At 37.1% G+C, this 20,371-nt stretch overlaps 2 protein-coding genes and 1 pseudogene across 3 annotated transcripts in view; 1 reads left to right on the top strand and 2 right to left on the bottom strand.

Moving 5' to 3' along the window:
• The window catches only part of DARS2 (aspartyl-tRNA synthetase 2, mitochondrial), a 28,849-nt gene that overhangs the window by 7,267 nt on the left and 1,211 nt on the right, over positions 1-20,371 (bottom strand). The window contains exons 2-12 of one of the 2 annotated variants that reach the window (XM_004484771.3): positions 19,980-20,079; positions 18,714-18,780; positions 17,103-17,204; positions 16,523-16,618; positions 15,288-15,411; positions 14,304-14,350; positions 13,550-13,656; positions 12,714-12,783; positions 6,017-6,196; positions 4,912-5,019; positions 2,667-2,729 (exon numbers count right to left, since the gene is read on the bottom strand). In XM_004484771.3, the coding sequence (XP_004484828.2) occupies positions 2,667-2,729; positions 4,912-5,019; positions 6,017-6,196; positions 12,714-12,783; positions 13,550-13,656; positions 14,304-14,350; positions 15,288-15,411; positions 16,523-16,618; positions 17,103-17,204; positions 18,714-18,780; positions 19,980-20,079 (1,064 nt within the window). The remainder of the gene's footprint in view (positions 1-2,666; positions 2,730-4,911; positions 5,020-6,016; positions 6,197-12,713; positions 12,784-13,549; positions 13,657-14,303; positions 14,351-15,287; positions 15,412-16,522; positions 16,619-17,102; positions 17,205-18,713; positions 18,781-19,979; positions 20,080-20,371) is intronic. The other variant, XM_004484772.3, reaches the window with a different exon arrangement.
• Positions 7,557-8,801, bottom strand: LOC105745361 (oligoribonuclease, mitochondrial-like; annotated as a pseudogene).
• Positions 14,701-20,371, top strand: part of CENPL (centromere protein L) — a 34,291-nt gene continuing 28,620 nt past the window's right edge. The window contains exon 1 of the mRNA XM_004484773.4: positions 14,701-14,781. The gene's annotated coding sequence lies outside the window, so the exon portion shown is untranslated. The remainder of the gene's footprint in view (positions 14,782-20,371) is intronic.

Below are 20,371 nucleotides of genomic sequence, written 5' to 3'. Positions count from 1 at the left end.
ATCTAGGAAAAGAGTGGCTCCATGTCAGGAGAGGAAAGAAAAGAAGACAGCTGTGCAGAAGGGATAGAGTAACTAGGGAAGTCCTGTGTATATGAGCCTCAACTCTTGTAGAAAGTTAATAAAGTATAAAATGGGTAAGCAGAAAAAATGGCTATACGTAGACTCATTTCTAAAAACAGAAATATTCTGGGGACAAGATCTGAGATGGGGCAGGTTAGAGTATATGCTTACTAATTTTAATTACTATTCCTTCTGTATTGTTTGATTTTTAAAAACCATGTATATATATGATGTTGCTAAAAACTAATACATGCAGTAAAAACAATTAGAAGTGCCAAATCAAGTAAAAACATATTAACAAACTTAAAAAGTAGTAGTAGGGGAAGCGGACTTGGTCCAATGGATAGGGCAACTGCCTACCACACAGGAGGTCCACGGTTCAAACCCCGGGCCTCCTTGACCCGTGTGGAGCTGGCCCATGCACAGTGCTGATGCGTGGAAGGAGTGCCCTGCCATGCAGGGGTGTCCCCCATGTAGGGGAGCCCCACGCGCAAGGAGTGCACCTCGTAAGGCGAGCTGGTCAGGTGAGAAAGAAAGTGCAGCCTGCCCAGGAATGGCGCCGCACACATGGAGAGCTGACGCAACACAAAGAAACACAGATTCCTGGTGCTGCTGATAAGGACAGAAGCACTCACAGAAGAACACAGAGCAGACAACTGGGGGGGAGGGGAGAGAAATAAATAAAAAATAAAACCTTAAAAAAAAAAAAGTAGGACCCACTTCTTTGAAAAAAAATTAGGAAAGTAAAAATAATATAAAAAGAGGAGAAGAAAGAGAGGAAGAAAAAGAATAAAAGAAGAAAATGTAACCTAAAGACTGCCATAGTGAACATTCAGGCTTATATCCTCATGCTGTGGTTCCTAGATGCAGATTTCATAGACTAGTAAAATAAAAATAAGAGAACACAACTGAGATTGCTAATTTTCTATTTTAGCAAGGAAGTAAAGAAGGCTAGTAAGACAGAATTAATAGATGGATCGAGGACCTGGCAAAGAGTCCACGTGGACATCAGCAACCCCAAGATGGCTGCTGGAAGACACTCCCCAAGATTCTGCCACTCAGGAGAAGGCTTCCTCCTGAACCAGGAGTAACCCAGGATATTCCCCCAAGGACTTTCGCATTGCACCCTCCTGGGAGACTGATAGGGGAAATAAGCAATCAAAAGAGTAAACAGCTGGAACTCTTCTCCTGCCATTAGCGAAGGGGTGGGATAATTAACAGTTCAAAAGCCTGGTGCAAGGCCTGAATGAGCTCTCTTGCTCTCTCGTGCTCTCTTGCCTCTAGACCCCAGACTCCAGCTGTCTTCTCCCCCACTTGGATCACTACACATGTAAACTGGGCATTTTTAACCTACATGGGAAATTGTAGCCTGTAAATCAGCCCATTTTATCATTTTTCAACCCCTTCCTCTCTACCCAGAACCCCTGCTCTGTTATTTTCTCCCATTTCTCTTCCTTTCCTACCTAAATCAATTACTAGCCTAACTCACCCAGCATGCTACTGAAATTTACTTCTGCAGCATAGCCAAGAACCTAAATGAAATCAGGTCACAGAAGGACATAAATATAAAAATATCACCTGATATTACCCTCATTTCATAAAAGGAAGAACATTTCTACAGCAAAAAAAATAGAAAAAGAAAAAGAAATAAAGGACAGTTCTTTAAATGCAGCTGAGTTTTTGAAAAGCTTTCTCTATTTCCTTGAGTTTTCTCATTTTGCCTTGAACTCTTTTGGAAACCATTATCTTTTTCTTATTAAAAAATTTAATTTTCTTTGAGCCTGAGGTAGAGCCTTGAGATGGGGTGGTGGATGTGTGGTTAGTCTGTTTTCATACACAAATACATTTTTACACAGTAATGATCATAACATATATAATTCTGTAGCTTCTTTTCCTACTAATGATGGTAATGTGAGCATTTTTTTCCTATATTAAAAACTCTTAGGAAACAGTTCTAAAAAGAGATTAATTCCTGTGATTATTCCATAATTTAATCATTTCCACATGATTTCATCTTATTTCTGATATAAATAACACTGATGAACAGCAGTCTCCCCATATTGAGAATCCTTTAGAACATGCTACAGAAAATTAATGACTCAAATAGTATAGCTAATTTTTTTCTTTATTTGTTTAAAAGCATAATTATTTTTAAAGTTATTGACTCAAAAAACAGTTGAGGCAATTCACACTCCCAGCATCAATGAATGAGATTGTCCATTCCCTACTCCTGCTCCTCCTTTTTAATTTGACCATCCATTAAGCCATGAAAACAAAATGTCTGTCAAAGGTATACTCAGAATTCAAAAGAGGGTATAGGGGGAACAATGAACGCATAACAATCTTTCTTTCACATCGACTGCTATGCTTTCTTTTAAACCTTGGGCTTTAAAAGGCTATGGTTGGACTTTCACTTTCTCATTAATGGGGAATTCAACTATTTATATTGAAGTCTTAGAGTTATACCCAGGGATACGGTTAACTTTAAAAATCCAAGAAAAAGTAGAAACAATGTTTTGAAATAACTAATGATAGTTAAAGAGCTCAAGTAATTATTAGTTCAAAATACTGAATCCCTGAAAGAAAGGGAAAAAACTACTTCTTACCTGATTAAAATGGTCAACTGAAAATTTTCTAATGGACTCAAAGTCTTTTCTTTTCAAGTATTTCTGAAAGAAAACAAAAGTAAACTTGTCAGTATGACACAGCTTTCATAAACATATATTTATGATAGCAAATGGGACACAAATAAATTTTGTGCCTTTTCATCACAATAGTGGGATTCCATAAAAATTTAGTTTCTGCTACCCAATGATAAATTTTCAGAGCTGGTTATAGGGATTATTTATTTATTTTTCCAGGCATACAGTTCTCATTGGAAATGGCTGTGAGTATATTCCACAGAAGACCCTGCATAAGACATATGCAGGATAACAGTTCAAAATGAATCTCTACAACTGATTTTTGAAAGATAAAACAACTTCCAGAATTTGATTATTTCAAGTTTCTTAAGATTCTTTATATTTTATTGTTTTCTGAGTGATCTCAATATATCTATCTATATTATGGCTATTGTCATTAACTTAAATTCATGGGGCATTTACCTAGGTAGAGGAGGTATAAAAGAACATGGTCTAGGGAAGCGGATTTGGCCCAATGGATAGGGCGTCCACCTACAACATGATGTCCAAGGGTCTCCTGACCCGTGAGATGAGCTGGCCCACACGCAGTGCTGATGCACGCTAAGGAGTGCTGTGCCACGCAGGGGTGTCCCCCACGTAGGAGAGCCCCCACGTGCAAGGAGTGTGCCCCGTAAGGAGAGCCGCCCAGGGCGAAAAAAGTTTAGCCTGCCCAGGAATGGCACTGCACACACGGAGAACTGAGGCAGCAAGATGATGCAACAAAACGAGACACATATTCTGGGTGCCACTGACAAGAATACAAGTGGACGCAGAACATATAACGAATGGACAGAGGGAGCAGACAACCGGGGGTGGTATGGGGGGGAGAGAGAAATAAATAAAAAAATAAAAACTTAAAAAAAAAAAAAAGAACAAGGTCTAGGGAAGTGGATTTGGTTCAACTGATAGAGCATCCACCTATCATATAGGAGGTCCACGGTTCAAACCCAGGGCCTCCTGACCTGTGTGGTAAGCTGGCCCACGTGCAGTGCTGATACACACAAGGAGTGCTGTGCCACGCAGGGGTGTCCCGTGTAGGGGAACCCCATGCACAAGGACTGCATCCTCCAAGGAGAGCCACCCCACACGAGAAAAGTGCAGCCTGCCCAGGAGTGGCACCGCACACACAGAGAGCTGACGCAGCAAGATGATGCAACAAAAAAAGACACAGATTCCTGGTGCCACTGACAAGAATACAAGTGGATACAGAAGAACACACAGTGAATGGACACAGAGAGCAGACAATGGGAGGAGGGAGAGAAATAAATCTTCAAAAAAAAAAACAGAAAAGAACATGGTCTAAACCCCTGCAGTTCTTATAATTGAGTTGGAGAAGACTAGACATACTCAAAATGGGATAAATAATAGTAATACGGAATATATGTTATATTAGGCTTAGCATAGTTGTTATATATGGACTGCAGGATACCAAATTACTTTCCATTGAACATATGAAGTGACTAAAAAAGTAATGAGACCATTTCTCATCCCTACACCACATATACTGTTATTCTTACATATCTAAAAGAGTAGTCTTTCAAAATAGTAATCTTATTCAAAAGACCTCTGGAATCCTTCTTCTCAAATAACTTTCAAAGCAGGTGTATTAACTACAGAAAATAAACATGTCTTATTGTTTCAGAGTCAATGATAACCCTGCCACCATGCTTGCTTTCTTTTCTACCCCCACTTCCCTTCCTTTTGCTTTCCTTAGCTCTAGCTCCTTTCTGTTCCCCTGTTATGAATACAATTAAGGTCAGAGTCCTCAAAAGAACAAGAACCAACATCCAAGGTCAATGCTGGAGTTGATGAGGGACTTTGGACAAAATGAGGCTGGAGGTATAGTAATGAATACTATTTTATACTCATCACTGGTGGAAATTAGCTCAAACGAAGTACAGTCACAGAAGTATTTTATAGTATTGTTTAAGGGGCGGGGGGGGCAGGTGGGGGGAGAAAAGGAGCTCCAGATCTTGAGCATAAAGTAATATTCATAAGGTTTTATTTTTCTCCATTGATGTTATAGTTTTAGGGTCACTATTGGACTTTACATAAAAATTCATATTATTTAAAGAGAATCATTCTTTCCGAAGCTTGAATGTGCTAATGTTGAACATATCAATTTCTCAAATATACATCTAGGGAAAACAAAGACTTGTGCTTCACTTACTGCTCCTTCAGGGATACATATGGCTTTGACAGTTCCTTGAGGTTTACTAAGTGTATCTTGAAGAAATCCAATTCCTGTGTTTCTGAACACATCACTGATATCCACAATCTGGAAAATGGGGTAACAAAAGGGCGTAACTAAATATCAAGTAATTTTTATCCCAAAATAGTTTTATAGACATGACTTTAAAGAAGAGTAGACCTTGAGGACAATAACAGTTAACACTTATAGGATGCATTCATAGAGTGTTCAACATGGATCAGGAACTGTGATGAGTGTTTTGCATGCATGAATTCATTTCATCCTCACAAAAAGTGTATAAGGCAAAGAGAAGGAAGCAACTTGCCCAAGATGCTACAACTAGTAAATGGCAGAGCCAGAATTTAAGCCAGACAGTCTGATTTAAGAACTACTCCACTATAACCTCTTTCATATTATAAAACAAGAAAAACAGTGGTTAAATTGGCACCTATAACAAGGTAGTTAGGACTTTTTGTGTATCATATTTTTTTCATTCTAAGAATTGAGCACTGCCTATTGAAAGACCAGGCAGAATTCAATTTCTAATGAATTTTCACTGAGAACTAAGATACAGAAGTGTCACCAGCATTACAGAGACCAAGGAATGTTGCTCTCTAAACAGTGAGAGGACTAGTAATGGAAATACTCCTTATAAATTCTATTCTTACTTTTAGTTACTACTTTTAGACCTTAATTTCAATAAATGTTTTCACTTGTTTCAGCTCTTTATAGACCAGGGAAAAAGAAAACATAATTCTTAATAATTTTCCTTCTAAGTGACATTTTGGTTTAAAAAAACTAAAGATGAAAGAATAGTTCTTTTTCCTTCCAAGTTACCATCCATGTCCATTTTTTCAATAACTTGTTAAAAAACTATAGCAAGAACCTTGCCCTTGAAAATGGATCTTGGAACACAGGAGACAGAAAAAGAGTACTGTAATGCTAATACACTATTATATTCTCTTGCTGTACTAACAAAAAATATATAATGTAATAGTGTGTAACTGGTTGCCAATTTCATAGTGGTTTTAAAAAACTGCAGGACTATTTGGAGGCACAGTCCTGGAGAAGTGAAGAGAATCACCTTCAACCCAAAGCGAGTGTCGGGTTTATCAGTTCCATAGATGGCCAACGCCTCAGCAAAAGTCATAGAAGGAAAAGGAACCACCACAGCATCTTTGTCACTGGGCCAGGAATACTGAAGCAAACCCTCAATTAGACTCTGGATCCCAGTCTGGTCTACAAAAGACATCTCTATGTCAACCTGAAAGCAAAAATAAACAGTATTAGTATTTATAGATACATTTCTGCACATAAATAATTAATACAAGAGTCAGTGGGGAGAAGAATTTTACATCAAATACTGAGCTAAAATCCCTTCCTCCCTCCCTCCTTCCTTCCTTTCTTCCTCTCTGTCCATTCGCTGTGTGTTCTTCTGTGTCTGCTAGTATTCTTGTCAGTGGCACTGGGAAACTGTGTCTCTTTTTTGTTGCGTCATCTTGCTGCATCAGCTCTCTGTGTGTGTGTGTCGCCACTCCTGGGCAGGCTGCACTTTTTTCGTGTGGGGCTCCCCTACATGGGGGACACCCCTATGTGGCATGACATTCCTTGCGTGCATCAGCACTGTGTGTGGGCCAGCTCACCACACGGGTCAGGAGACCCTGGGTTTGAACCCTGGATCTCCCATGTGGTAGGCAAATGCTCTATCTGGTGAGCCAAATTCGCGTCCCAAAACTTTTATTTTCCATCTCTCTAGTTTATTTGTATTTATATTTTGTAAAAACAGTCTTATATATGCAATATTATCCATATTAATATTTTACATGGGGTTCAGTTATACAGTGATGTTTTTAGCTTTCCTTCTAGTAATATACATGTTCTAAGACATTCCCTTTCAACCAGTCATACCCATATATAACTATGCTACAAACACTGTGCTATGCTTTTACCATTTCTATTCATTTCCAAAGATTTTCAAACAATTTTTACCAATTCTGCACAGATTAATCCTGAGTTTTCCATTCTTTACCCTCATTCTATTTTCTGTTGACCTATATTCTAATTATTAACTCCATGAGTTTATACAATATATTTAGTTCACAGAGCTAGAGTCTGGAAGATAGGTTTATAGGAGACAGAAAGGGAGCAAAGATTTGTCAGCCAATGCCCATATGGGCAAAATCTATGATAAGGTGGAAGGGTATAGTTGTGCAGTAGATGAGCATGACAGTGGTGCAGTGATGCTTTTGGGTTGGATGGCGCTGATCAGTGAGGAGGGTAGGGTGGGTGGGGTTGTACTGTCCATACAACTTCTTCTTTGACCCACTGATCATTTAAGACTGTGTTGAATTACTCTCCATATATTTAAGAATTTTCCCTTTTTCTATCCATTATTGATTTCTAGCTTCATTCTGTTATGGTCAGGGAAGTGTTTGTATAATTTCAATCTTTTTAAATTTATCAGGGTCTGTTTTGTGACCCAACATATGGTCTATATTGGAGAAGGACCCATGAATACTTGAAAATAATGTATATCTTGCTGTTTTGGGGTATAATGCTCTATAAATGTTTATTAGGTATAGTTCATTTGATATCATTCAAGTTCGCTGTTTCTTTATTTATCCTCTATCCAGATGTTCTATTCAATACTGAGAGCGTTGTATTGAAATCTCCAACTATTATTGTAGAGACATCTATTTCTCCTTTCAGTTTTGCTAGTGTGTGCCTCATTTATCTTGGGGTACCCAGGTTAGGTACATAAATATTTATTATAGTTATTTCTTCTTAGTGAATTGCCCCTTTTATTAATATATAATGACTATCTTCATTCCTTATAACAGTTTTGCATTTTAAAATCTATTTTGCCTGCTATTAATATCACTACTCCAGCTCTTCTTTGATTACTATTTGCATAGAATATCTTCTTCTCCTTTCACTTTTTTTTTTTTTTGCATTTTAATAGAACTACCTTTATTATTATTTTTTCTTTTAAACAAAAGAAATGGTCTAAAAGCAAATGTGGATATGTACCAACGGATGGACATGACCTGGTACTTACAAAAGGAGCTGCTGTGTCATAAGTGGAAACAGCATATACAGAGAAAAATAGTATTTCAAGTGCTGTCTGCTTGAGTAGTCTGGAGATTCAAGTTAACTGAAAGAAGGTGCTCTGCTAAGCCATCAAGGTGGGGGAAAAAAACAACCACACCAGAAGTTGCTTCCAGAGAACTATGTTGGTGACAGCATGACAAATGGCATCAACTCAGTCTTCTCATTTTCCCTGTTTTCTATAATTTTCTTCTTCTTTTCATCTGTTTTTTTCTTGAAGATGTTATTTCGGTAAAACTGAAGTTCTTTGATGCTTTCACTAATATCATCAAGTGCCCTGTGAGAAGCAGCCTTCTTTGGTGCAAATTCATATTCTTCTGGATAGCAGCATCTGCACATCTCTTTAATAGTGCTCATATAAATTATTCTATAATGAAGATGTTTCATGAACTGAGGCATGTATTTGTCAAGAAACTTTTTATCTGCATGAACTGAATTTCCTGCAAGTGGACAGAGCCCCGGAAGGGTCTGCTGTCATACCAAGGACAGAAATTCATACTCTGCCTGCTGCAGTGTAATTGTACTCGCCTTCACTGCCTTGGTAGGACCAGACTTCCCATGACGCTCCTTACACCAATCTGACATGCTGTCCAGCAACTCATCTGGCTGTTTGATAATCAGGTTAGGACCCTCTGCCAAAATATTGAGATCAGAGTCAGTTATCAAACAGGCCACTTCAATAATCTGATCCTTCTCAATGTCCAGTCCTGTCATCTTAGTTGACTCGTCTTTGGAATGAAGGGTAAGGCTGAGTCATCTCCAAGTTCCGTGTAGCTCTCAACCTTTCACTTTCAACTTGGTTGTGTCCTTACATGTGAGGTGAGTCTCTTTTAGACAGCATATGGATGGCTCATATATATATATATATTTTTTTTTTTTAAAGATTTATTTATTTATTTATTTATTTCTCTCCCTTCTCCCCCCACCCCAGTTGTCTGTTCTTTGTGTCTTCTTTGTCTGCTTCTGTTGTTGTCAGCGGCACGGGAATCTGTGTTTCTTTCTGTTGCATCATCTTGTTGTGTCAGCTCTCCCTGTGTGTGGGGCACCATTCCTGGGCAGGCTGCACTTTCTTTCGCGCTGGGCAGCTCTCCTTACGGGGTGCACTCCTTGCGCGTGGGGCTCCTCTATGTGGGGGACACCCCTGCATGGCAGGGCACTCCTTGTGTGCATCAGCACTGTACATGGGCCAGCTCCACACGGGTCAAGGAGGCCTGGGGTTTGAACGGCAGACCTCCCATGTGGTAGACAGACGCCCTAACCACTGGGCCAAGTCCGCCACCTCATATAATTTAATTCATTCTATCAGTCTATGTGTTTTATTGGGGAGTTCAAGCCATTAACACTCAATGTTATTGCTGTAAAGGTATTACTTACTTTGTCCATTTTATTTTTTGGCTTTCTGTTGTCATATCTTACTATTGTCTACTTTTTACCCTTCCTAATGATCTTCATTTCTACATATTTCTCCAAGTTTCTTGCCCTTTGTTTATTCTTTTCAAGCAGCATCACTCCCTTTAGTATCTCTTGTAATTCAAGTCTTTTGGTAACATACTCTCTGTTTTTGTCTATGAAGACTTTTAATCTCACCTTCATTTTTGAAGGACAGTTTTGCCGGATACAGAATTCTTGGCTGGCCATTTTTCTTTCAGTAACTTGCATACATCATACCACTTTCTTCTTGCCTCCATGGTTTCTGATGAGAGGTCCAACACAATCTTACTGAGATTCCCCTTGTGTGTGATGCTTTCCGTTTCTCTTGTTGCTTTCCAAATCCTCTCTTTATCTCTGATATTTGTCATTCTGAAGAACAGGTATCTTGGAGTAGGTCTATTCAGATTTGTTCTGTTTGGGGTATGTTGTCCTTCTTGGATATTCATATGTTTTTCATTAAGAGTTGGGAAATTTTCAGTCATTACTTTCTCAAGTATTTTTTCTGCTCCTTTTCCAGTCCCTTCTCCCTCTGGGACACTGGCAACGCATATGTTAGTACGTTTTGCATTGTCATTCAGTTCCCTGAGACTCTGTTCCATTTTTTCCATTCTTTTCTCTTTTATTCTCCCATCTTTTCCAGTTCAGATGTTCTGTCCTTGAAATCACTAATTCTGACTTAGAGCAATTCAAATACGTTATGTGCCTCTAACTTTTCTTTTTTTCAGTAGGTACTGGGATTGAACCCAGAACCTTGTACCTGTGAAGCAGGTGCTCAACCACTGAGCTACACCTGCTCCACTGTAATTTTTTTTTTTTAGGTTATAGGGGAAAGAGAATGAACTTGGGACCTTGTATGTGGGAAGTTGGAGTTCAACCACTGAGCTACATCAGCTCCCCCAGTTGGTTTTATCATTTGTTTGTTGTTTGTTTTTAGGAGTTACAGGGGAATGAACCTGGGACTCCATATAGGGGAAATAGGCACTCAATTGCTTGAGCTACATCTGCTCAATTTTTTTTAAAGGTTACTCAGTGTACCCAGTGTCTTCTTAATATCCTTTATTCTTTAGTCATATTTTCCTTCAATTCTTTGAATTGATTTAGGAGATTTGTGTGATTATCATTGATTAGTTGTCTTATGTCCTGTATCTTATCAGGATATTTGGTTTGTTCCTTTGGCTGGGCCATCTCTTCCTATTTCCTACCATGGCTTGTAATTTTTTCTTGATGTCTAGGAATCTGAATATGTTGATGAATTACTGTGATGGTCAATTTCTCTCTTGCCTAGTTTTCCCCCCACACACCTGTTCTTTGATTTGTGTTCAACTTATTTTGAGTCTTTATTTATTTATTTATTTATTTTTAAAGATTTATTTTTATTTATTTAATTCCCCTCCCCTCCTCTGGTTGTCTGTTTTCTGTGTCTTTTTGCTGCATCTTGTTTCTTTGTCCGTCTCTGTTGCTGTCAGCGGCACGGGAAGTGTGGGCGGCGCCATTCCTGGGCAGGCTGCACTTTCTTTTGTGCTGGGCGGCTCTCCTTACGGGGTGCACTCTTTGCGCGTGGGGCTCCCCTACGCGGGGGACACCTCTGTGTGGCGCGGCACTCCTTGCGTGCATCAGCACTGTGCATGGGCCAGCTCCACACGGATCAAGGAGGCCCAGGGTTTGAACCGTGGACCTCCCATGTGGTAGACGGATGCCCTAACCACTGGGCCAAAGTCCGTTTGAGTCTTTAAAATTGCCCAGCTTAAGTTATCAAAGTCAGGCCAGGGACTTAATAATGGGGTACAGATTTACTTCCAGGGACTTGGGTTAAAGAAAGACCTAAAGGCAGTTTTTCTCTTTGCAGTTTCCTGGCTTGTTGGCAAACCATTCCATGGAGGTGTTTCTTTCAACATCCACTTTCCTGTGTTTCTGGTCTGGCCAGAGCTGAGATTCAAAGCTGGCTCTGCTGGCTGAATTCACTGAAGAAAAGCTACTCCTCACCTTCTGACTCACCTTCCCTCTTCCCTTGTAACAGCTGATTGAGAGGAAGACATCTATTCCCATCTCAGCCAGCTGCAGTGAGCCAGGGATTTTATCCAGGCTTAATGTCTTGAGGGTGGGGGATGGGGACTGTTCCCAGATGCCATGGAGGTTTAGTAATTCATGCTTGTTGTTTTGGGTTCTTCATCTTTCTGTCTCTTGCCCTCCTGAGGGTTGTGCAGCATTGTCCTGATCTGCTGACCCCCAAAGCAGGTCCCTCGGACAGCTTTTCGCTCTTTCTCCGCTGTTTCTGTGAGAGAGTTGAGATCTGCCGGCCTGCTGTGACACCATCTTCTATTATAGCATCAACTTGTTTTAATTTCCACAACTATCTTGTGGCTTAAAGCTCAGAGAGACTAAATACTTGCCTGCAAATAAGCAATTAGTAAGTACTGAAGCTAGATTTTTAAAAAAGATTTATTCTGCCCCGCCACCCTGTTGTTTGCACTCACTGTCTCTGTGTCTGTTCGTTGTATGCTCTCTGTATTTGCTCATCTTCTCTTTAGGAGGCACTAGACACTGAACCTGGGACCTCCCATGTGGGAGGGAGGTGCCCAATCATTTGAATTACCTGCTCCCTCCTTGTTGTGTCTCTCATTGTGTTTCCATGTTATGTCTCCTCACTGCATCACCTTGTTGGGTCAGCTTGCTGTACCAGCCTGTTGTGCAGCTTGCTGTCTTGCTTGCCTTCTTTAGGAGGCACCAGGAACCGAACCCAGGACCTCCCATGTGGTAGATGGATGCCCAATTGCTTGAGCCACATCCCCTTCCCCTGAAGCTAGATTTGATCTCAGGTCTGTCCAACTCCAAAGCTTATAATTATTGTAGTTCACCACACTAATCAATACTCCCTCTTATAGAAACTAAATCATAATAGCTTTGAGAAGTCCACTGATTAGATAAATAGATTAAACCAATGTACAGAACTGTCAGTTCTTAATGTACAAGAAATTATTTTTAGGGACTTGATAACACCATAAACATTAAAACACTGTAAGAATCTAGCATTTCTTGTTTGCTGATTAGACACCTTATAAAAAGACATATGAAATGGATCTAAATTTAAGCAATTAGTGCCTCAATTACAGGGAAGTTCAATAAAATATCCAAGGAATAAAATGTAATTAGAAATAAGATATACGTAATTACTCCCTTGATCTCAAAAATACTTGGCTGTAACAAGCCTGAATCTTCAAGGACAAGTAAACATAACTTAGTACCTGGGTAAACTCAGGCTGCCTGTCTGGTCTTGAACCTTCATCTCTATAACAACGGGCAACCTGAAAATATCTGTAATTGAAAAATAGCATTAATTGAGTCAAGATTCTAGGAAGACACACACACTTCTATGCCCAAAATTTATGGCAATGCAGGGCACAAAACAAATTAATAATGACACCTATAGAACTTAAGAAAAAATTAAAAAAATATTTTATGATGCTTTATTCAGATACACAACTGACTCATGAAAATTTAAATATTCTACATACTGCTTTAAAAATATATCTTGTCACCTTGAATATTCATATACTAGACTGGTATGCAACATAGTCTATGCTTCTTTATACATACTCTGGTTTGGCCCAACTAAATTAATCATGGCTTCATGAATGCACTTGAGCTTTCCTGTGCCATGCTCTTCCCACACTCATCTTTATCTGCTGAAATGCAGCTCTGTTTCAGAGGATCAGTTTCAGGAAGTTTTCTGTAACATTTCGCAAAATGATATGATTTTAAATCTCTTATTATCTAATTTACAACTCCTATTACACTTGCATTTTGGTTTACATCATAGTTAAGTATCCTAATTTGCCTTACAGGAATAACTCCTTGATATCAAGTTTGTTTGTTTTTTATCCTGTCATATCTATTGTCTTTGTACATGATGGCTACCCAATAAATCTTTAATAATGACTACTACAAATTTACACAGTATTTTATAGATATTCCCTGAAACTCTCATAAAATTTCTAACCTTTTATTAGACTATTTTATGCCCCCCTCCCTTTTTCTTCCTTTTCCCTTTCCTACATCTACTAGCATAATGGAAGCTCACCTGTCTAAACCGCCAATCATTAGAAGCTGTTTAAATTGCTGAGGACTCTGAGGGAGAGAATAAAACTTTCCAGGTTCTCTTGATGCTACCACAAATTCTTTTGCACCCTGTTAATGAGAGAGAGGAAGAGGGAGAGAAGAGAAATTGTTAAAAAACAATGCACAGATGTAATTGACTGGTAGAAATTGGTACTTGAACTGATGAATGAAATTAACTAAAGAATAATGTTTCCACAATGACAGAGATCATTTATTGCTCATCTTTTATTCTCTAAAAAGGTTTGTAGTAGTAGGTTTTAAATATTGGTTTATACATGGCAAGTATTAAGTTTGTTGAAATGAATTTCCAATTCTGGTACTAGCTAAAAGAATTATGTGCATGACTTTCAATCCAAGTAATTTCTAACTGCTTTTTAAAATTAGTAGTTTTATAAGTCCATAGATTGTCTAGATTAAATATCAATGTTTTATAACTGTTAGCTCTTAATGTACAAGGGATTTGTTTTAAGGAACCAATTCATTAATGATTTGTATCTATAAACCTCTTTCAAGATAAAGAAAACTCATGTAGAATAAAATATTGACCCACATAATTCTGTCAGTTCTTAAGAAGAGCTAGTTAAAGTGACATGAGAATCCTGAGGCAGTAAGATAAAAATGAAATAAAATAAAAGTGGGTCAAGTGAATATAAAAACAAAGTGGCCCACTTTTATAACTAATAGAACATTACTAGTAGACTAAGTAATATACATACCCCTGGAGTCTTCTTAAACAAGGTTGGGGTTTCTATATCCACAAACCCTAAAAAGAGAGAAACATTAGAGCTTAATAGGTAGGAATTTGGAATTTGTCAAATAATGATGTCTATAGCAGAGGCTACCCTTTAATTAGGAATTTGGGCTGAAATAAGCTTCCAAGCCTACTAATTCCATAAAATTTTATTACATAAATCTATGAAGGAAGCAAGCTGAAGATTTCACAAAATCCTATTCTGTTCATAAAGGTGATACTTTTTCTTTTTTCAGGTATCAGGGCCAGAAATTGAACCTGGGACCTTGTAAGTGGGAAGGCAGCGCTCAACCACTGAGCAACATTGGCTCCCCAGGGTTGGTTTTTTCATTTGTTTGCTTGTTGTTTGTTTTTGTTCTTTTAGGAGGCACCGGGAACTGAACCCAAGACCTCTCATCTGGGAAGCAGGCACTCAACGGTTTGAGCTACATCTGCTCCAAAAGGTGATACTTTTGACATTAAATAATTTTAAACACTTGACGGATTCTTATCTACTAAACTGCTAACGGTTTTCTAAATGTTCTGTTAGTTTAGACAAAATAACAGAAATAGAACTGAGGAAAAAGGACTGATTCATGTGTTTAATTTAATTTACATGATATTTCTGAGTTGCAAAAAAATGATGTATAGGCATGATAAAGAATTAAAAAAAGAGTAAACAATCAAAGGGCTGTTCTTCTTTTAATAGCGATGGAAAATACACAGGATAATGTTACCGGCATTATCACCTTTAAAAAGACTTTATTTGTGACCTGGGTACTAGTTACTACATTATGCTCTAGGACAAAATATCCTGTAAATTAACCTTTCCTCAAAAAGTGTCTTATGCATTGGGTAATTCCAAATATCTTGGCAACATGAGACCCAAAGATGGAAACAAGAGGATGCCAAAAACTGATGAATAAACAGAAGAGATACTAAAAAGCTCAAATTTAGGCATTTTCCTTACCATGCAGATTACAGAGATATTCCCGCATTTTCATGACCATCTGGGACCTCAACCTCAGGTTATATTGCATTTGGAAACTACGCAAATCTAAGTAGCGATACTGCAAACGAAGAGCCTCTGTTTTCTAAACAAATTTAAACATAATGTTTAAATATGTACTTTTTATTATCTTTTTTTAAAGATACATAAATCACACAAAATAAATACATATTTTTAATATTAGAAAGATATTATCTTTAGACATAGAGCTTGAATTTTCAAACACCTTGGTTCTGCCTTCAGCCTACACCTTTATTATACTGTTTCCATTTGTGTACACATCACCATCCTTAATTTTTTTTACAACTTCTAAGCTAGTTGCTAATACAGCTTTTATGTTTTTTACTATAATTTATTATTAACACCATCGTTCACTGATTGAGAACTTTTTTATGAGTCTCTTTCCCTGGAACAGGCTATTCTTTGTCTAGTTCAGTGTCTTCTCTTTCTGAGAGCTTATCATGGGAAAAATCGTGTATTTCCTTTTCCTTCTCACAACAAAGTCAACTCTATAATTACACTGCTTTTTTTGTTTTTTATTAGATATATTGCTTTTTTAAATTAAAGGGCTAATTGGGAACCTAAATGTAAGAAAAAGGGGCCATGCAATTGATTAAAAAGTCCCTTTATATATCACTTTACAAATTAGGGATATACACGTCAACAATTTTGACAAAGCTGAAAATCCTCTGGGTATACTTTCCTTGAGCTGTCTAACTCTATCAACCCCTTAAACATTGGTAAAGAACATCTTAAATTACAATATTCATATTTATATGCTTGGGAAGCCAAGATTTGCTTCAAGCACACATTTTAACACTGTAAGAGGCTTGAAACTTAACAGGTTTCAGGAATACCTAAACCATTTGGCTATTTCCAACCTACATATAAATTTCCTCTCAACAAGTTAAACAAATAGCAACAAAAAAACCACGAACAATATAACATTCCAAGTCTTAAAGACAGAACCACATTTCAACCTGTCTGAAAAAACAGTCTTAGGTGTTCAGGAACTACAACAGCTTAATGAACTCAGGATAGTTCGCCAAAAACTGTAGGACTAACAGAACAATTCATTGCACCCCTACAAAAAAATCTTTAATTTTGTAAAAGTTAAAATTTTTCTTAACTCTGAAAATACTTGGCAGCATCAACATTTTCTAAAGAAGGCTATATTTAGTAACAGAACATGGTACCTTCACAAAGTCCTTAATTTCAAAGGGCAGCTTCTTGCAGGAATTCAGAAGCTCAGCTGTTTTAACTTTGACTTCAATTTCACCTGTTGGCATTTTCTTAGAGGGAGAGAAGAGACTTATTTTAAAAATCACTCATCAGTACATGCACACAACACACATTTGTAAAATATACATTTATTTGCATATATAAAATGTGAGGTGCTGATAGTGCATGAACGTCTAAAGCATAAAAGTCTATGCATGGACGGCACATGTAGCTCAAGTGGTTGAGTACCGGGTTCCCATGTATGAGGTCCTGGGTTCATTCCCGGGTACCTCCTTTAAAAAAAAAGTCTGTGCATGACTTTGACATTCTTATGCATATCTGTGGCTGATCTGCTCATCAACAAACATCCTAACATGTATGTTTATACAGGGGTTTGTATAGATAGTGAATATTTTGAAATCTCTAAGTTCATCGGTAGCACTTACAGAACGCTAGTGCCCAGTGTCCAACAGGTGCTCAGTCCATGTTGCCTGAGTGTGGACACAGATGCTGCAAATGCGTATAGGTAAAATTTACAGTTTCTAAACTACTAACTGGATTCTCTTGTCCTGGAGGTCGCAAAATGACTGTCCCAGACACTTGCACCACAGATTCCACAGGGGCTTCACATAAAATTTTCTTCACAGAAGCAGCTGACTAGAGAATAAGGGGGAAAAACAGTTCCAAGAAACAAATGAACTTAGAGGAATCAATAGTAACTGAAATCTATGGCTTAGAAAAATTTTAATACTTCACAGCTTAACTGCCATAAAAAGGGGCTATCCAGGATTATAGTATTAATAACAGTAATTTATTACTGAATTTGGTATTCTGTACCCCAAATTTTGACCTTCTCTAATACAAGTAAGACCCTCTCTAATACAAGATAAGAGTTTTCAAAAACTTCCTTAAAGGAAAATAAGAATAATGACAATGCAAACAAGTTACATGAACTTTAAAGGCAACTGTCTCCAGGGCTAAATTTTAGGAGCAGTTAAACCCAACAGCAATAATGGAATCCAAAGTGAAAGAAGTTTTCCTAGGTTAGCTATGCTCATCTCTTTCTGGATTCTGATCCCTGAAAGACAGTTCATTGCTTTTGTCTTATTTTAAATACTCAAAGGCATAGAAGCATATGTAAAAATCACCACAACAGAAATCAAAATTGTCCAATGAGCATAATGTGAGTTCTTTATTTTATCTAATTTTAATTGTAAAACTATTTTTTTGAGCAGTCAAAACCTTCATATGGCTCAAAATACAAAGGGTACAAAAAGACACAAAGTGAAAAGCCTCCATCCTATCCCTGTTCTTCAAACCCTCAATATATACATATTTCCTTTCCTTCTCTCATTTTTTATGCAGATGATACACTCTACCTGCCCTTCTATATCCTACTTTTTTCATTTAGTAATATTCAATAGACTTCGGATTTTTTTTCCATACTAGCACATAAAGAGCTTCATTCTTTTCCATAGCCAAGCATTATCCCATTGAAAGGAAATATCTTATTTTCTAAACCAGTCTCTTATTAGAAGACATCTGGGTTGTTTCCAATTTGTATTACAAACAATAACCTTGGATATGTGTCATTTTGCGTCTGTGTAAGTCTAGGGGTAAGATAATTATAAGAAAATTTACAAGAAGTAGAATTAATGGTTCAAAGGATATAAGATTTTATAATTTTGAAATTGCCAAATCGCTTTCCATATAGCTACTGCCAATTTGTACTTCTTCTAGGAATGTATGAACAATTGTTTTCCCAAGTACAGTGTACTGTCAATCCGGTTTGTTAAAAATAGTAATTCCACGCAATTTAAATTCACATATCTCTATTTATGAGTGAGACTGGGCATATTTTCATATATTTTACAAGTCATATTTTCTTATGTTCATATCTTGTGTTCATATTTCTACTGGATCACTGGTCTTTTTCTTATTGATTTGTATTAGCCTTTTATATATTAGAGAAATTAGCCCTTTCTTTGTGATATGAGTAGCACATTTTTTTTTTTGGTCTAGTTTGTTATTTGTCTTAACAAAGTTTGTGGTAGTTTTCAGTTTTTGTTAACAGTAAACTTCTGAATTTAAATCCTCAAACATACTCAGCTTACTTTAGCTACAGCATCAAGAGTGGTTTTCAGATAACAGTAGGAAATCTATTACCTCATCCTGGGGAATAACAACTTGAATAAGCCCATGGAAATCTCTCAGGACCAGAAAGATGTTTTGCCTGATTAATGAAGAAAGTGAATATTTTAGGATAAAATCTCTAAACTCAAAGTTTAAGCATGCAAAACAAACATTTCTTTTTTATAATAAATAAGTGCTTTCACTAACTGTATTCATGCAATTATCTATGTAGCTTATTGAAAAAGATTTTAAAATTTCAACTTTTATCAGCTATCTATATAGGTTACTAATGTTATCCATATGGCTTATTAATGAAAGGCATTTTTTTTTTTCTATTTTTGAAATATAACAATATAATATCTTTTCTCTTACTAAAATTTTCTGGAAGAGTTCTAACTACTAATCTATTATCTTATAAACCACCAAAAGATCCCAGAAATTGAAACATTTCAGCAATTTCTCATATTGCCCTCAGAACCAAGAATAGTTACAGGAAGCCTCTTCCTATTTGTGTTCAAGAGATTGTCCTCAAATTTATTTTTCAAATATCCACCTACTTGTGACATATTTTTAAGGAAGACCACACAACTTATGTATTTTGGATCTCCTCAATATGTATTAATCTACTATCCAGGTATGTTCTGGAATACAGAAGTAATAAAAATGGATTGTGTTCTTAGGAAGCACTGTTATTCACAATTTTGGGCTTTTCCTACTTAACTTTAAAATAAAATAAGTTTTTTTTCATGCTATTGGAGTTTAACAGGTTTGCAGCATGCTGGCCCATTCCTAATTATTGGTCCTCAGAACTCTTCAACCTTAGTAAATCCAGGGTTATTTTAGTACATTGGTAAACCAAGATTCATTGTTGTATCTTTCAATATATGTTAACAGTGCTTACTGACAGTGACAATATTCAGGTTTTTCAAAACAACACTGAAAATCCAATGAATTCTGGGACTCCTGAAGGAATTGCAAGGCTTTCATTCTTTTGACAGATTGAAAATTAATAAGGTTTTATTAAACCTTAATAAAAGTTTGAGGGAGTAGATGTGACTCAGGCTGTTGGGTCACACTGCCTCCTGGAGAAGGCAAGCAAAAAAATTAGCAGACAGACAAGAAAACCATCTGGGGGAAGGAAGGTAAAGAAAAATAGAAGTAAATAAACAAATAAACAAATAAATCTTTGCTATGTGCAAGCAAATAAACTCTTTTTCTTTCTGGAAAAAAAATTAAAGGTTTGAAGTTGCTTTGGAAAAACAACCATCATGCATTCTTAAACTCTCTGCCTCAATTTACCTTCGGTACTGAATCCAACCACACAAGGTGACATCTTGGCCCAAGTGAGAAGAACGCAACTCTCCACATGTGTTGGTCCTGCTGACAAAGCTATTGAATTCTTGAAAAAAAAAAAAAAAAAGGAAAAAAGTATCAAGATTAAAAAAATAAAATACATCATCCGACTTCAAATGGCTTAAAAATAAGTCACTACATCGTCACTATTTCAGGTCAGTGGATGAAGTTTCTATAATGTCAGATTATATACTTTGATTCATTCACTATTTAATTTAGCTGCAAATGTCAAAACCCAAGTGAATAACTTTTTTAACAAAAAATTTTTGTGTATGGAAATCTATTTTTTTTGGAACATCTAGCATGTGCATTGACATACAATCCTAATTGCCCAATTC

Source organism: Dasypus novemcinctus, chromosome 13 (assembly GCF_030445035.2).
Source record: "Dasypus novemcinctus isolate mDasNov1 chromosome 13, mDasNov1.1.hap2, whole genome shotgun sequence".
Taxonomy (NCBI): Eukaryota; Metazoa; Chordata; class Mammalia; order Cingulata; family Dasypodidae; genus Dasypus; species Dasypus novemcinctus.
This window is presented reverse-complemented; position numbering and strand designations above follow the sequence as displayed.